At 36.9% G+C, this 16,808-nt stretch overlaps 1 protein-coding gene and 1 long non-coding RNA gene across 2 annotated transcripts in view; one reads left to right on the forward strand and one right to left on the reverse strand.

Annotated features, from left to right (window-relative positions):
- LOC113620784 (uncharacterized) overlaps positions 1-16,808 on the reverse strand; it is a 308,396-nt gene that overhangs the window by 191,148 nt on the left and 100,440 nt on the right. The gene's annotated exons all lie outside the window — the stretch shown is intronic.
- Positions 1-16,808, forward strand: part of SYT1 (synaptotagmin 1) — a 62,824-nt gene that overhangs the window by 37,515 nt on the left and 8,501 nt on the right. Inside the window, exon 2 of the mRNA XM_027107090.1 lies at positions 11,281-11,465. Coding sequence (XP_026962891.1) covers positions 11,281-11,465 — 185 coding nt within the window. The remainder of the gene's footprint in view (positions 1-11,280; positions 11,466-16,808) is intronic.

Consider the following 16,808-nt stretch of genomic DNA (forward strand, 5'->3'; position numbering starts at 1 on the left):
TGCTCACTGCTGTGGTGCTTAGAAGCACGAGCTCTAAACAAAAGAGAAATAATATTTAAAAGGAAAAAGAAAAAATAAAGAAAAAGTCACCATATACAAGATTGACCAGCATAGGGAAACCCCGTCAAAAGCAAGAACAGGAAATAAATCAAGGATCTTGGGAGCTGTAAACGAAAAATGAAAGTTCACATCCAAGAACCAGGAAACAAAAAAAAAAGAAATGACGCTACAGATTGTGAATTGGACACATAAAATTGCCAAGGAGAGAAGCAGACTGAGATAAACAGAGAAAACAGCAGTTGGAAAGGAAAATTAGTAAGTGTGGTCTGTAGCAGCAGCGATCCATCGGATCATCAAGGCAAAATGTCCTGTGGATAGCTAGACAAGTGGGCGGCTTTGCTTTCACTGTTGTCTACCTGTCACTTTGTATAGTGATGAAATTAATGAACCTGACGCTTCCCTTTCATGACTGGAAAGACTCGAATGTCCTGCCCTTCTTCGCTCATGCACGGCAACCACACAGTTCTCCTGTCAGTACAATCAAATCTCTCCAAGTTACAGGGAATTCTGAAAACGCATCGTTTGCTCCTAGAATAATAAACAGGAAATACAGGGGAGAAAAATCCTTCCAAAAAGCAGGTAATGAAACCAAACGGCCTTTTTGTTTGTCTCTTTCTTCTAACTGTTATAAAAGAGCATAGGGAAGCAGGGAATATATCTGCCCATTTACCTGACATTCTTTTATCATAATTGGATTTCATCCTAATAACATTAAATTTCTTAGTAAAGAAACAAGTAGACTCTCAACTATTGAATTATTCCAAAGTTAACAACGGGTGCTATATTCAATGCTTGGAAAAGTCTTTTTTTTCTTGGCATCTTTGCCAAAAACAGACAACAGATTAAAGACCTAGTTGACCAAATTCAAAGCATCAAAATAAAACCAAGTACTAATTGGATCAGGATCCAAGAGGTGCTTAATTTGAAGCCTTAGCAAACAAAAGTCAAGAAGAAAGTTAGCTTCCGCTATGGGAAGAAAAAAACCCGAGACATAATTTTTCTTAGTTTTGAACTTAGAAATCAAAACTCGAGAGAGACATGCTACAAATGTTACAGGATAAATGGATTTCCCTTTAACCACAAAATTGTGTCGCCCACAGCATGATTGAAAACTGTTACAAATTTCCAAGAGCTTCAGCACTGATTAGCGAGTGAATTGCCTTCATCTCTGCCAACTTACCTGGCATCCCTCTATGTTTACCAACACACTTCTCCCTGGAGGCTGCAGAGAGCAAGCTCCGGAGTCAACTCTGGAGCCTTATCTAAATCCCCTGAAAGCTGTGAGGGGAGCTTATCTCTGCCTGAAGACCCAATGTCATTTTCCATGTCAAGTTGCAGACATTCCAATATTGTGAAGATATGGATGACTTGGCCTCATCGTTGAAAGCAGACGATTATTACAGGCATTTTATAAAATTAATTATTTGGTTAATACCTGTGCAGATAAAATGGACTTCAGTCGACTAATTTTTGTTACCAAGACTGATCCTTGCATTCAGCCAGAAACATCAATAACCTTAACAAGTTATTCAGCAGGGACTGTGAATTTGTTCAATAGAGCAACACATACTGAAATCAGATCAATGGATAGAGGTTCTGGTAAAAATGTATCAATGTATAGGTTGTGATTTTGTGCATATCAAAGCAGTGTATCTTACTGAAGTCTTTTTATGTGTTAACTTTATTAAATTTTAAAGTTTTTAAAAATAATTCTAAACTAGTGCTCATCGGACAAGTAGAATAAGATTGCTGTGACTATATAGAATTAGAATCTAACAAAAGGCCTCATTTAATTTGGCATTTAACATGCTATCTGGTATTGTTCACAACTGCTTCATGTCTGTTAATCAAATCTGACCAACTGGACTGGAAGCTGATTAAGAAAATTGTTTCAAACCTCACTATTCCTCCAATGTGTTGAGCATTATCGTGTTAAATAGACATTCAAATGGATGAATGAATGAGCGAGCCTCTCTCCTACATTATTTTTTACGCAATCCATCCACCTTAAAAAGCCACGAGTAGCTGACTCAAGTCAATGACTTGGATCATTTTTACAGCATATTTATACAGACACATCTTCCAGTTTGCTTTCTGTCAGGGGCTCATATTGGAAAACTGAACAGAACTACATTAGAGGAAATGTGAAATGTGTTCTTAAGAAGGTAATTCTGAAGGGTATTCAGGGAAGGCCACGTGTGTTTACCTCAAAGAAATGTCTTTCCATTTACTATGATAAAAAAATCTAATGTAGATTTTCATAAGTCCGTGTCTTATTGAGAGCTTTGTTTAGCAAGGTAGTCACTGGGTGATAAGTTAGATTAAAAGGAGTCTAAAACCCAAAGGAAAGGAAGGAGAAAGGAAAAAAGGGAAGGAGGGAGACAGATAGACAGCAGGGGAGGGAGTCAGGAAGGGAAGGAGGGAAGGAAAGAACTGGAGTCCCCAAAACACTATTTTCACTGTGTACCAAGCAAGGATTCAAAGCCCACCTCAAGACTCACCTCCTCCATGAAGCCTTCCTTGAACTCTAGGACCTTTTATCTTGCTCTTCTCTAACCTGCTACCTGCCGAGCCCACCTACTCCACTGAATTCTGTGTTTAACTCTGTATAGGCTCCTGTCTCCTGTAGTTTATTCCTGGGAGTTAGTCTTCATAATCTCCTAGATAAAGGGGCCCATCTTCTCTGGGTTCTGTTTCCCCACCACCCCCAGCATAGTATAAGCACACAGCAGACTGCCCCGAAGAAATAAGTGAAGGGTTAAATGACCAAATAAAGACTACATTTTCCCTAACTCACTAATCTTGAATTTTACTCTGATGCTCTCAGAAAGGAGTTTTTACTTCAGAATCCAATGGTCTTCTAGACCTAGGGAACTGTAATCTCCACAAGGGTACCACACACTCCCAATTGTGTGGAAATTTAAACAAACACACAACACACACATACACACATCTTCCCATCAAGAGCCCATAGCTTTTGTCATATTCTAAAAAGAGCATACAATTCAAAGGGGGCTTAGAACTACCATTCTAAATAGTGAAGAAAAATAAGTTTAATACCCAGAAGCCAAGAATGCATGGTCTTTGAAGCCATTTCGGTCTATAATGAGAAATTCTTCATTCTGACCTTTGACTGGTTGGTTTAATCTTAAGCCATATTCTGAATTACTTCATACACTATTTCAACTCTTGCATTTAACAGTCTGTCTCCAGAGGTGGTTAATGAGTGTATTAATCCACATATTTGCAGAACTTTTTTTTCCATTTGCATTCTGTAATTTAGAAAAAGCTTTAAAATGCAAGGCTTATTTTCTTTTTTTTTCCTTTTTTTTGCCAATTTTTGAAAAATGATTATCCTTGTCTGTTTTTTAATAATTATTTATAAACAGTCTAAAAGCAAAGCTCTGACATATAGATTATTTTTCCTACTGGTTAAGAGCAAAAATTATTATTTTTCTATTGTATTCTGCATCTTGCATCAACGTATAATGATCTAGAAAGATGGATTGTATGGGGTAAAACTGGAAGTTGGCAAAAATCTTCAGTAAATGTAAGAATTAATTTTTATATAAATTATTCATAAAATGAATTACACATACCTTAGTGCAGTGGTGAGGCACTCATATGACAAACAGAGAGACATCAAAAGTAGAAAATGCTTGAAGATATTGCTGAATTTTTGCAGTGGCCATAGCAATGATATTACCTCTGTATCTTGAGGCTCTTGGCTCACATAACAAGAATTGATATAAAAGTACAAGCTTACATTTCTCAGAGAGGAAAATATGGCTCATCTTGTGAAAGAGTTATGAATTTAAGGTTGTTTCTTAATATGATAGATGGGAATGAAATGGAAAGATAATGCAGAGCTGCTCCAGAAAGACAAAAAGCAGTAAGTTTTGTCCTCGATTAAACCTTGAACCCAATGAGTAAATCCACCAAAGTTTGCCAGCCTAGGAGACTGCAGTAGCTAACTGGGAATGAGGAAGGAGAGGATCAGAGCCGAGGACATGGGATTGAGTAGCTGACCCACAGGAGACACACATGGGAGGGTGGTGGGCCTCAGAGACTGTCCACTTCTCTCCTACTTGAGCTCAAGAATGTGGGGACGTAGGTTTCTTTCAAGCCATTTACTGAGCACCATTAAGCAGATAGTACCGAGTCAGGTATTTCAGAGAGGGGAAAGAAAAGTCTCTTTGGAGGTGAGAGCTCAGAATTAGAAGAGCTTGAGCAGGCCTCCCCTCAGCCATAGGGCACTTTGTGTAAATTAGAAAAAGCTCTTCTCGCCAACTGCTCATTCTGTAGGTCTGAGGCACGACGCATGTCTGATGAGTAGATTTCAGATCTGGGAGCATAAGGTTGACACACATGACTGCTATCAGTAATGCTAAAATTTTCCCTTTTATAAATGTACTCTCTGAAATACCCTTGTTCTTGGTGAGACTTTTATCTTTGATTTCACCATATATTAAGGAAAAGGATATTTCTTGCTCTATTAAAGAAAAGGATATCTGGAGTGTCTACTTTTTTTTTACGTATATGTCAGGGCCCCTTAAGTAAATAATTTAAGAAATTTATTTACTGCCAAACTCCCTGTGGGGGGGGCGGGTGGGGGTTGAGGCAGGAAATGAGGCTTTTCAGTTTGAGAGTTACATTTTTATTGTAGAAAGAATATTTACTTGCTGAGTTCATCAATAAACATACCCCTGGAGTTCTAAATTTGTCCACAGGGGCATATTAAGCCATGTAGTTTCTACCTGAAAATGTACTATATTATGTTCTGAGTACTGAGCTTGGCAAATACGGAAAGTTACTTTTTTAAAAAAGTAAATTAGACCTAGATTTAACACCTGGGAAGTCAATAGAACGCTTCATGATTGCAGAAACCATGCTTAGCACTGTACCCAGACCTGAGAAAAATGCCTGACACACAGTAGATGCTGCATAAATATGTGTTTGATCAAATAATTACTTTTTTAAACGGCCGGCTTCCCATGAAAGGACGGCCTCTCTTGATAAGGGAAAACAGTTGTTTGGGGTTTTTCCAACAGAAGACCAGCTAATGAAAATTTATTTCTAACTGGTTCCAAATTAATTTTATTGTGTTTGCATTAAATATCCGTGCTTCATGTCATGAATAATCTACAAAGAGCTGAGTTTTAAGTCAGCAAGAAGTGAATTTCATGTGTAGGAAGGAGTTTATTAAATACCTTTTATACATTTTTTTTACAGGTTTGTCTTTTTATTTTTACATTATATGTCATTTTTATGCCAGTCTAACAAACCACCCAGTGTATTATACCACATAGTCCCCATTTCCCACTGGCTCGGAGGGGGAAATTTTAGCAAATATATGCAATATTTTTATTTAAAAATCTGTCAACACTCAGTGAGACGTTGAGCCTTGAAAAGTAAGTATTATTTAAATGACCAAAGAGGAAGAAGAAAAGCCATTTCAAAAAAGAAGGAATCTGCTTTAGAAAAACATGGGGGTAGAGCTGAGCAAAGTACAATGAGTTGCCCTGTCTGACGGGACTACAGGTGGTATAGGAGAACAGTGAGAAAGAAAGGTGGATAGGTGGGGTGGGCCAAACACAGAGGACTGTGAACGCTATGCACAAAATGACTGAAAATATGTATGAGAAAAGTTGTGCTCATAAACAACAAGGTCCTGCTGTGTAGCACAGGGAACCACATTCAATACCTTGTGATAAACCATAATGGAAAAGAATATGAAAAAGAATGATATATATGTATAACTGAATCACTTTGCTGTACAGCAGAAATTAACAGAACATTGTAATTCAACTATACTTCAATAAAATTTTCTTAAAAAAGAAAGTTTTGTTCAATGACAATGGATGGATAAAACGGAGAGAAGAGATAACTGATGGGAAGGGAGATCAGATGGGAGGTAATGTCAGGCCCAAACCTTCCAAGTCAAATAGATGTAAAAAAAAAAAAAAAAAAAAAAAAAGAAACATATTAAATGTATCAAAGAAATGACAAGACTTGCCCATCAGTTGGAAATGGGAATTAGAATTTCCACGTGGTTCCAATGTCTAAGGCAGGAAATTATAAAAGCACTGACAGAAGCCACATAGCTGGTTTGAGAACTGGTTTGAGAAGATGATGAAAGATTCATAGGGAACATTTCCTAGACAGTTGGGAACACGGTTCTAGAGAACAGAAGAAGGGACTGTAACTGACCTACAGTTTAAGGCATGGGAAATGATTTGCTTATTAACGAGGGAATGTGAAGATGAGCACAGAGCTAAACGCCTTGAATAACAACTCCATCTGACACTGGGGATTGGGAAAGGAAAGAGAAGAAAATGTCCGAGCCACAGAAGAAGGTGCCGGTAAGGGTAGTAGAAATAAAAGCAGAAGAAATTTTCAAGAAGGAATACAGGATCAAGACTTTTTCATACCACTGACAATGTAGTTTGGATTTAGCCATAAGAAAATCATTGGTTATCTCTGAGAGAGTCTTGAGTGCACTGTTAGTATCATGAAAATGGTTGCAGAAGGCATAGATAAAAACGGTGACTAAGAAGAAAAGATCACCACATATACAGAAATAGCCCACATTAATATTCCAATTGCATAGTCATCTATATGCAGCATATGTTATAAATCTCTTGAGGTCTGCTTTGTCTCTATTGAGTTTCCTATTGCTGCTGTAATTACTTACTACAAAATCACTGGCTTAAAACTGCACAAATTTATTATTTGGAGGTCAGAAGTCCAAAATGTGTTTAATTGAGCTAAAATCACATTGTCAGCAGGGCTGATTCCTTCTTTCTTCCCAACTTTAGTGATAGGTAATTAACAAATAACATTGTATAAGTTTAAGTTGTACAACATGATGATTTGATACACGCATATATTGTGAAATGATTACAACAATAAGGTCATTTAACATACCCATCACCTCACATAATTACCATTTTGTGTGTATGTGGTAAGAACAATTAAGATCTCTCTAAGCAAATTTTAAGTATACAATACAGTACTGTTAACTACAGTTACCATGCTGTACATCAGACACCCAGAACTTATTCATCTCATAATTGAAAGTTTGTACTCTTTGACCAACATCTCCCCATTTCCCCTACCCACCCCCAGCCCCAGGTAACCACTGTTCTACTCTTTGTTTCTATGAGTTCCAACTTTTTAGGTTCCACATTTAACTGACATCACAGAGTATTTGTCTGTATGACGTATGTCTCTAACTTCTCATTTAGCCTGATGCCCTCAAGGGTCATCCATGTTGTCTCAAATGACAGAAGGAACCTTTTTTATGGATGAATAATATTCTATTTTCTTTATCCATTTATTTTCTTTATCCATTTATCCATTGATGGACACTTAGGTTACTTGTATATCTTGACTATTGTGAATAAAGCTGCAGTGAACATGGTGGTGCAGATATTTCTTCAAGAGAGTGATTTTTTGTTTCCTTCAATAAATACCCAGAATGGGATTGCTGGACCACATGGTAGTTCTACTTTTAATTTTTTTGAGAAAACTCCATAGTGTTGTTGTTTTTTTTTTTTTTTTATAATGACTATGTGAACTAATTCTTCCCGTTGCGGAGCACAGGCTCCGGACGCTCAGGCTCAGCGGCCATGGCTCACGGGTCCAGCCGCTCGGCGGCATGCGGGATCCTCCCGGACCGGGGCACGAACTCGGGTCCCCTGCATCGGCAGGCGGACTCCCAACCACTGCGCCACCAGGGAAACCCTGAACTAATTCTTTTGAAGCTGTAGGAGAGAATCCCTTTCCTTGCGTTTTCCAGCTTCTAAAGGTCACCTACCTTCTTTGGTTCATGGTCCCTTCCTCCATCTTCAAAATCAGCAGCACAGAATCCTCAAATCGCTCTGATTCTGAAACTCCTGCCTGCCTCTTTCACTGAGAAGGACCATAGTGAATACACTGGGTTCATCTGGATAACCTAGGATAAACTCGCCATCTCAAGATCCTTAATCACATTTGTAAAGTCCTTTCTGCTATGTAAGGTAACATAGTCACAGGTTCCAGGGATCAGAATGTGGACATTTTTGAGGACTCATTATTCTGTGTACCACAAAATCTAAGTTAAAACATCAGAAGCAGAATTGACTTTGACTTAGTTCTTATGCATCGGTTTACCTTCAGGTTAAATGATATGTGAGATTAATTCATTAACTAGAAGATGAAAATTACATTTTTAATGGAGAGCTTTTACATTAGTCTATTATTTTCTGTTGAAAGGTCCTTAAGTTAAATGCTAAAATTCAGGTTATAAAATTCCATTTAATGATAGTTGGGTAGCAATAACCATAAGCTGATAGCTTTCTGCCAGTAGCAATATTTTGATGAGCCTATTTTTGATTGAAACTATATTTTATATTTAAATAAAGAAATCACTCTTAGCAGCATCTTTTGCTGTTACTTTCTCCATTGTTTTTCAAAAGTAAAATGTCCTATTAAATAGGCTTCACAGCCCCACAAGGACTTTTCCTTTGTATACATGTATAATATGCATATTTTTAACCTAATGATGTAAAAATATATTTCAGTTACTCCTACTATTCAATCTGTAGTTTTTCCTTTATAAAATTTAAGGGATAATGAACAAAACTTCTGTGAAGATTACATGAGATTTAATGTATGTAAAGCCGTAGCACAGCTGCTGGCCCATAATAAGTAGGTCTTCAATAAATTTTTAGTGTAATCCAAAATATATTTCATGAGATTTGCTCACTAATATTGAAACTTATTTCTATAAATGCTACAAAGTAATAATACTGTGGATGGTGTTTCTGACTAAACTTTCGAAATTTAGTTGCTCTACGAAATAAAATAAGATCGTTAGCACGAAAATTCAATTTAAATAACTGCATTTAATTTAAAATGGTGGTTGATAATTAACTATTCAGTCCAGTTTTCATATGGGTACACAAAATGATAGCATTAAGGCTTTTTAAAAATTCCATCTAAAGGTACCAGTAAGTTGTGAGGAAATTTTTGTTTATTTCATATATTCAAAGTTAAAATTAAGCTATTCAGAAGATCAGCTGAAAGCAAATCTAGAAGACAGCAGCACTATAAGCAATAGAAGTCAAAAACAAAAGTTTTTTTCAGTGATTATAATTCACCTTCAAGTTGCACTATTTCAAATTTCTTCCTGTAATCCTATGTTCCTATCTCTTTACCTCCTTTAAATAATGTTCCTGTGCTGTCACTGTCTATTTTCTTTTTGTTAAGTTGTCAAATGATCTCTGTCTTGCCCTGTGTAATTTAAGAGACTTTTATGTAGCTCTCTGAGAGACTATCACGCAAGTCCAACTAGGAGAATAATTTACGAGGTTCAAAATGAAGGGTCATTATTCTACTGTCTCACCCGCAGTGAATACACAGGCTCTCTCCTTCACGCATGGCAGGGTTTTAACTAGATCAAAAGAGGTAGAAGCTTTTAAATGAAGTATTGTGAATGCTATCATTCGTTACATAAGCTCCCTTTACATTTTTTTAAAAATATGATTGCTTAATGAGATTAGAGACCTATAAGAAAGCATGTCTTTGGGTATGGGCTTATCTGTAACTTTCACACAAATCTTTCTTTAGCTGAAAACACAATTTCAGCAGTTATGGTTTTATATGTCCTTAGGGTAACATCTAGTCATCTTTCATAAGCTAGAATAATATGCATAGTAAGTCTTCTTCACTATGAAGCTAAATGCAAAAGGAGCCAAGAGAGCGGATTTTCTCAGTTTTGAAGTTAATTTTTAGGTGTTTTTACGTCATCAAAGTACTCCTACCTGTGTTCAGCAATCATTGATACTAACGATGTTTATGTAGCTAGAAGAAAATAGCACTTTTTCTTACCATTTCAGTAACTAATGTCTTTTTTGATTACAACAGGCAAATCTAATTACTGCTTCTTGTGATTAATCTCAATAGTTGAATGACTTTCTAGGCAAACTGAAATCCTCCGTGTTTCCATGAGACCTGATTGTTTTATAAGCACATGTGTAGGGGATGCCAAATGAGAAAATAGAGTTACTTTTAGTAGCTGGACAACGTGTCATAGAAAAAAATGCTTGAGTGTCTTTATTTGTGTATGTTTTATTAAACAGACCCTGTGAATCTGAAGTCTATGCTCTTATCTAAAAATTCTCTCTTCCTCCTCTCAATTTCTTAACATATCCATCAAACTCCTCTCAGTGTATTCACCTCTTTCTTTTTATATATTTATTGATGTGCATTTTTTATGCCCGCATAGGTACTCTGAGCTGTGTCACCCACAGTACTTAGCCCTATGCCTTGAATATTTTTTTTTAAAAAGCGAATATTAATTGAATTCTTGCTGTGTGCTAGATGCCATTCTAAGATTTTTAGTCTATTAACTCAACCTTGAAAAGAGATGAAACGGGTACCACTATTATCTTCATTTTATAGAGAGGGAAACAGCAATTCAACACACATAATCTGGCCAGTTACGAAGCCTGTAAGTGGCCAAGCCTGAATCTAAGCCTGGGTTTATAACCGCTGCCCTACCTCCAGAGACCCTGCATGGGTAAATCTCCCCATGATCGACTTTCAGAGCACCAAGTCCTTCTTCCTGATCTTCACTACTTTTAGGACTTTACATTTGTCTTTCTGTTGTTTTGATTAATATCTACCCCTTCCACTGTGCCCAGGGCATGTTAATAGAACCTATAGTATTTGATAGATGAGTAATAGCAGCTAATATTAAGTTTTTGCCGTGTGCCAGGTACTGCATCTTATTTTAACATTCAGAAAGACTATCAGGTACCCACCAATTTACCTCCACTTTAGAGATGAGGATACTGAGACAGAGAGAGGTTAGGCAACTTGCCCAAGGTCACACAGCTAGTAAAATGGTGGAGCCAGGGCCTGAACTCAAAGGCCAGACTCCAGAGGTAAGCTCTGAAGAAATGAAGGAGTGGATCATTGAAAATCTAGCTTGGAGGGGCAGGGAAAGCTGTAGGGAGGAGATGACATTTGGCATGCCTGGACGGGCGAGGGGGAAAAGATAGAAACACTCTAGGCTGGGGAAACAACATGGATAAAGCGATGCAGGACAGTGTGCCTAGAGCTCAATAAATACGCGTGAATGAGTGAACAGCTATCTTTATGGCCCATGAATTTAAAGGTTTTGCAGATGTAAATGCTTTATTACTAACAGTCTCTGCATTTGTTTTCTTTCAGTGCCACCGTGGGCCTTAATTGCCATAGCCGTAGTCGCAGTCCTTTTAGTCCTGACGTGCTGCTTTTGTATCTGTAAGAAATGCTTGTTCAAAAAGAAAAACAAAAAGAAGGGAAAGGAAAAGGGAGGGAAGAATGCCATCAACATGAAAGATGTGAAAGACTTAGGGAAGACCATGAAAGATCAGGTAATGTATTCATTCCATGTTTCTTCTTATTTTATCAAAAATTTAAGAATAGACAGTTTATTCGTTTATGCCAGATAAATATAGAAATAAACGATATCTGGACACTTGTCATAGTTTTAGAAATGCCTTTGCAATCCTTTCAGTCATGACTCAACATCCCAAAGTACAATGGAAACGTGTGGTTAGGGTTTTCCAGTCTCCTAAGCACATAGACCAGGAAAGGGCATCCGTGACCATCAAGGCCAAATTGGTAGGCCCAGCGTATTGGAATGATACCTGAACATTTGTATTACATCTGTTTAGCCTCTCTTAATTGTGCCTAGAGCTAGAGAAACAGAATAAAGAGTACCTGTTCTTCCTCTTGGGCGGGACATCTTTTTATCATCATCACTGTTCATAATCACTGTTAAATACTGAGTCTTATAGCTATTTATCACACTTGATGAAAGCTACCATCCCTATACAAACATCCAGCTCAATTATGAGCGCTCAGGAATAATGAGTTATACAAGGCAAGTGAGAGAAGTATGAGCTGGTTCTAAAGAATGGGGTAGAATTTTAAGGCAAAACTCTTCACTTAGGGACAATTAGAACCATAATGCAAGTTATAAAATCCATCTGGCTGAGTTATCTTCCCAAGCCCAAGGAAGCAATCTGAGTGTCCTTTACACTGTTATCTATCTTTCCTAAACGAGCTAGGTGATTTGGTTCAGAATAAAGCCTACTATTAATAAGTATAATAATTAAATGTCTCTTCATTTCTCTATTGGAATCATATTCATATTGGATATTTCTAAGGAACAACTTATTTCATATAAAAAGTAAATGTAGGGACTTCCCTGGTGGCACGGTGGTTAAGAATCTGCCTGCCAATGCAGGGGGCACGGGTTCGATCCCTGGTCTGGGAAGATCCCACACGCCGTGGAACAACAAAGCCCCGTGCACCAGAACTACTGAGACTGCATTCTAGAGCTCACGAGCCACAACTACTGAGCCCGTGTGCCACAACTACTGAAGCCTGTGTGCCTAGAGCCCATGCTCCGCAACGAGAAGCTACCACAATGAGAATCCTGAGCACTGCAACGAAGAGTAGCGCGCTATCTACAACTAGAGAAAGCCAAACTAGAGAAACCCAACACAGCCAATAAATAAATAAATAAATTTATATTTAAAAAAAGTAAATGTGAAGATTTTTCAGAGAAATAACATTTTCAATTATCAATGCTTCCCTTCAAATAATTGAAAATTTCTATTTATTCCCTAATAGCAACATATATAGGCAGTTTTATAAATTCTTATTATACTATTAATTGAACTCTTAACTATATGAATCTCCTTAAGAACAATTTAGTTAAGGAAGGTATTTTTAGTACATTTGTGTAGTTATCCACACACTCAGGACACTAATCCCTCTCCCCAGCCTGAGTTTTAAACACTTTGCTCAAAGACACTGTAATGTCTCTTGACAACAATTTCACATAGGCTCATTTTTCACTTGAACTTTTGCTTGGTTTCAGAGCCGTAGAATGAATGCTATGCCTGCACTCACACTCGGAGAGCTTCATCCTGAGCTCAGAGTATCAAGGGTTATATCTTTCTCAAAGTTTCTAATCACAGCCACAGAAGCCCAGGTGCCAGTGTTCAACCACAGATGTCTAATAAGGATTTTTCTTTTCAGTTAATTTGTTACATAGAAACTGAAGCTTTAAATCATGTCTTGTTTTATTTCAGCATTTTCCGTAACCAGCAGGACGTGATACAGATTTCTTTAGACAACATATTTGGGAGATTAATAACAGTAGTAATAACTTTCTAGATGGACATGGATGTACTGAATAATTTGTATGTGAATTTGAGCTATGTCTATGAAACATTGGAACTATAATACTATCATTTTCATAACTACATTAAAATTCAAATGTGGTTTTCATGTTTGCTAGAATTAACAGTTTAAAACACTAAATAATGTTAAATGATTACTACAGCATTTCTTCCTAGGACAAGAAATTTGTATTTTTCTTTGTGGAATTTGTTCTGTATGATGTAAGACTAATTTATAGGATAGTAGCAGTGTTTATTACCCCTATTATGACATGGATAAATGACCAAGATCTCAAAAATAGTAAATACAGAAATCAGTAACTTGTACCATTTCACTCCATATAAGAACTAACAGAAATTCAAATTTCAATATTCATGACTATATGTCTCTATGATAAGATTTTATAACCAAGGAAGAATTTTTAAATATTCTGCAATAACAACAAAATGGTAATGATACATAATATTTGTATACAGAAAAGGATACATATTTAAGACTTTTATAATGGCTTAAAACTTAAAAGCACTAAAAATACAGAGGGGCAAAATCAACTTGCAAAGTCAGAGGTCTGGAAAGGTCATTTCTCCACGGCTTTTACTAACGTGTGTGGATATTTAAATTTTTATTTCTTCCCTCTGTGTCCTCCTTATCTGTATTATGTCTCATGACTGTTCTGGACTGTCCCTTGCGGTAGGTTTCCTCTGCTATGAGACACCCTTAGTCAACGCTCAACTACATTTAGTGGCCTGGCAGCCGGGGCTCCGCAGCTGAGGGTGTACCATTCTGACACACATCAAGAGGCTGAACTAAATTGATTTTTTTTTTTTAAGATAAAGGGTTTTCATTTTAAGATTACTGATTAAATAGAACAGTATTAGAAAGCTCAAGTTTTAATAGATGGGCACAGAAAGAAAATGTAGTGTCTTACGCTCCCTTTTTAGCATGCCTTATCAATTCCAAATCTGAACAATTTAACATTGAATGAACAAATGCACCTTCTGATGGTTTATCCAAGTACAACTAAACACCTTTTGAATGTTGAATCAAGCCAGAAGCATGTGCACTAAATTTTTGAAATTTAAAACAAGGTCTTTTTCCCACTACAATTTATCAGACTCTCAGAACTGCTGGGCTTACATGCATTTTCCTCTGCATTTTGTCCCTTGGTGCGTGTGGTGGGGAGACTACTGCTCTTGAGATATTATAATAGCTGCTGATTTAATAGGTCTTAATTTAATGTAATGGTACAGAAAATGTCTTGCTTAAGCTCGGCCTTTGGGACAAGAATAGACTTAATCACTTCACTGATAAAACAGCAGCACTGAGAAATTATCAAAAATTTAGCCCTATTCCATGCAGAATAATTGCAGAAATGGTCATGCACCTTTCATTAGGGCAAAAACCACTGAGAGAGAAGGCGATTTAATAGCTCAGCTCTTTCAAATGACACTGAGCTGAAACATATGTAAATTGTCAGTTCTGAAAGAGATTTTGAAAAAGTATTTCAATCCATGAAAATTTTTTTCATGATGGAGTGGTGTGAATATTTTTTCAGACAAAAATGTGCGTTAAATAGTTTGCTATTAAAAAAAATCAAAATCTTACAGGAGGCAAATTACCTACATTGCCATTTTCTCAACACATCTTTTCAGACAGTATTAAAGACTGACGCACAGCTGAGGTTCTGAAAGGGCAATGTGGGTTCACTGCCTCAAGTCCTCCCCTTAAATTCAGTAGTCTTTTCCTGTCACTTTACTATCATTTTTCTATTAGCAACACCCCAAGTTAAAAGATTAATATTTAAATAATTATGTTGTTTTCCTGCCTGTGGCTATCAGTAAAGCAACATTTTACTATTCAAGGAAACATCCAAGTATAAACTTCCTAATTAAGTGGTGTATGGCTCACCAGATTTGAAAAGGTTTCTGCACAGATGTAATAATGGCAATTTTCAATTTTCCAAAGTCATTGTAGGCTCCTGAAACTTTTCAGGAAGAACAAAATGGAAGGCATCTCCAACTACAGCTCAACTCTGTGTTTCAGCTCAACTCTCTGTTTATCATCTTCCCACCCTAATGAGTTCTAGTAAGATGATGCCAAGTCTGTTTTTTAGGATCAAACTAGAGTTAGATGGCTAGAGCCAAATTGCAGTCTTGTCAGTTCAGAGACTGAGGGTGTCATTTTGAGACACCACTGCGGGTCTCTGTATGAATGGATAAGTGAACAGAAGAGATTTCTCTGAGCAGAGGGAAAAAACCATGTAATCTGGGAGTTGTGGGAGGTTGGATGGTAGAGCTATAGTCTAATGACTCTGAAGCCTTTCTGAAGCCTGATTATACTTCTGTGCATTTGAGTTCTAGAAGATTTCTCAGGTTTAATTTGATCACTGACAGGAGTTAAAATTCTTTTGCTTTGGGCTTCCCTGGTGGCGCAGTGGTTGAGAGTCCGCCTGCCAATGCAGGGAACACGGGTTTGTGCCCCGGTCTGGGAAGATCCCACATGCCGCAGAGCGGCTGGGCCCGTGAGCCATGGCCGCTGAGCCTGCGCGTCCGGAGCCTGTGCTCCGCAATCGGAGAGGCCACAACAGTGAGAGGCCCGCGTATCGCAAAAAAAAAAAAAAAAAATTATTTTGCTTTGCTTTGTCAGAGATATAAAGCAGCCTACCACTCATATGTCTTATCTTCAATTTTGTGAGATTCTATAGTAACACACACACACACACAAAGAAAGGCAATGAAAATACCATAACCAAAACCTAAGAGAGAATATTTGTAGTATATAACAACAAAAAGATTGAGACCACCAAAATACAGAGTCTCTACAAATCACTAAGAGGCAAACAACCCAATAGAAAAATTAGCAAAGGATGTATTATATATACATATTATACAAAAGATTATTACACAGGTAGTCCCCAGAAGAAATAATACAAATAGTTCATATAAAGGTTTTTAAATTTTCAACCTCAATAGTGTTCAGGAAAACGTAACATTTTATCATTTTTCATTTCGAATAACTATTTATAGATTTCTAATTTTTTTCTAATTCTTTAAAGCAATAAGAATGCACACCCCCTAGAAACAAAACTTCTAATATTTATAATCTTTATAACCTTTGATTTTTTTGAGCAAACTTTTTGCATTAATTGGGAAAATACATTATATATTTTTATTTTTAATAAAGAGGACCATTTGAATGAATTTTATGAAATTATGAGCTTTCTAGTGTTTCAATTTATATTACACTTAAGTTTTAGGTTATCAGGAACATTCAATTGGTTTAAACTCAATTTTGAGAATTCTGTGCCATGATTTTTGCTTGTTACACAAAATTAATTTTTATGCTAATTTCAGCTTGACAGAATTGCAAACATAACTCCTTTTACCTTTTGCTATCAAACAGACCCGTAAGTCAATTTAATTCAGCCTAGCTTTCTGTGGAGCTGTTATGAAAGTAAAACAGTAAACTTAAACTGGAACTGGGGTAGATTTTTCTCCAAACATGCATTTGCTGGTGGCATG

This window comes from Aethalodelphis obliquidens, unplaced genomic scaffold (assembly GCF_003676395.1).
Source record: "Aethalodelphis obliquidens isolate GAN/ISIS:26980383/991018 unplaced genomic scaffold, ASM367639v1 scaffold8, whole genome shotgun sequence".
Taxonomy (NCBI): Eukaryota; Metazoa; Chordata; class Mammalia; order Artiodactyla; family Delphinidae; genus Aethalodelphis; species Aethalodelphis obliquidens.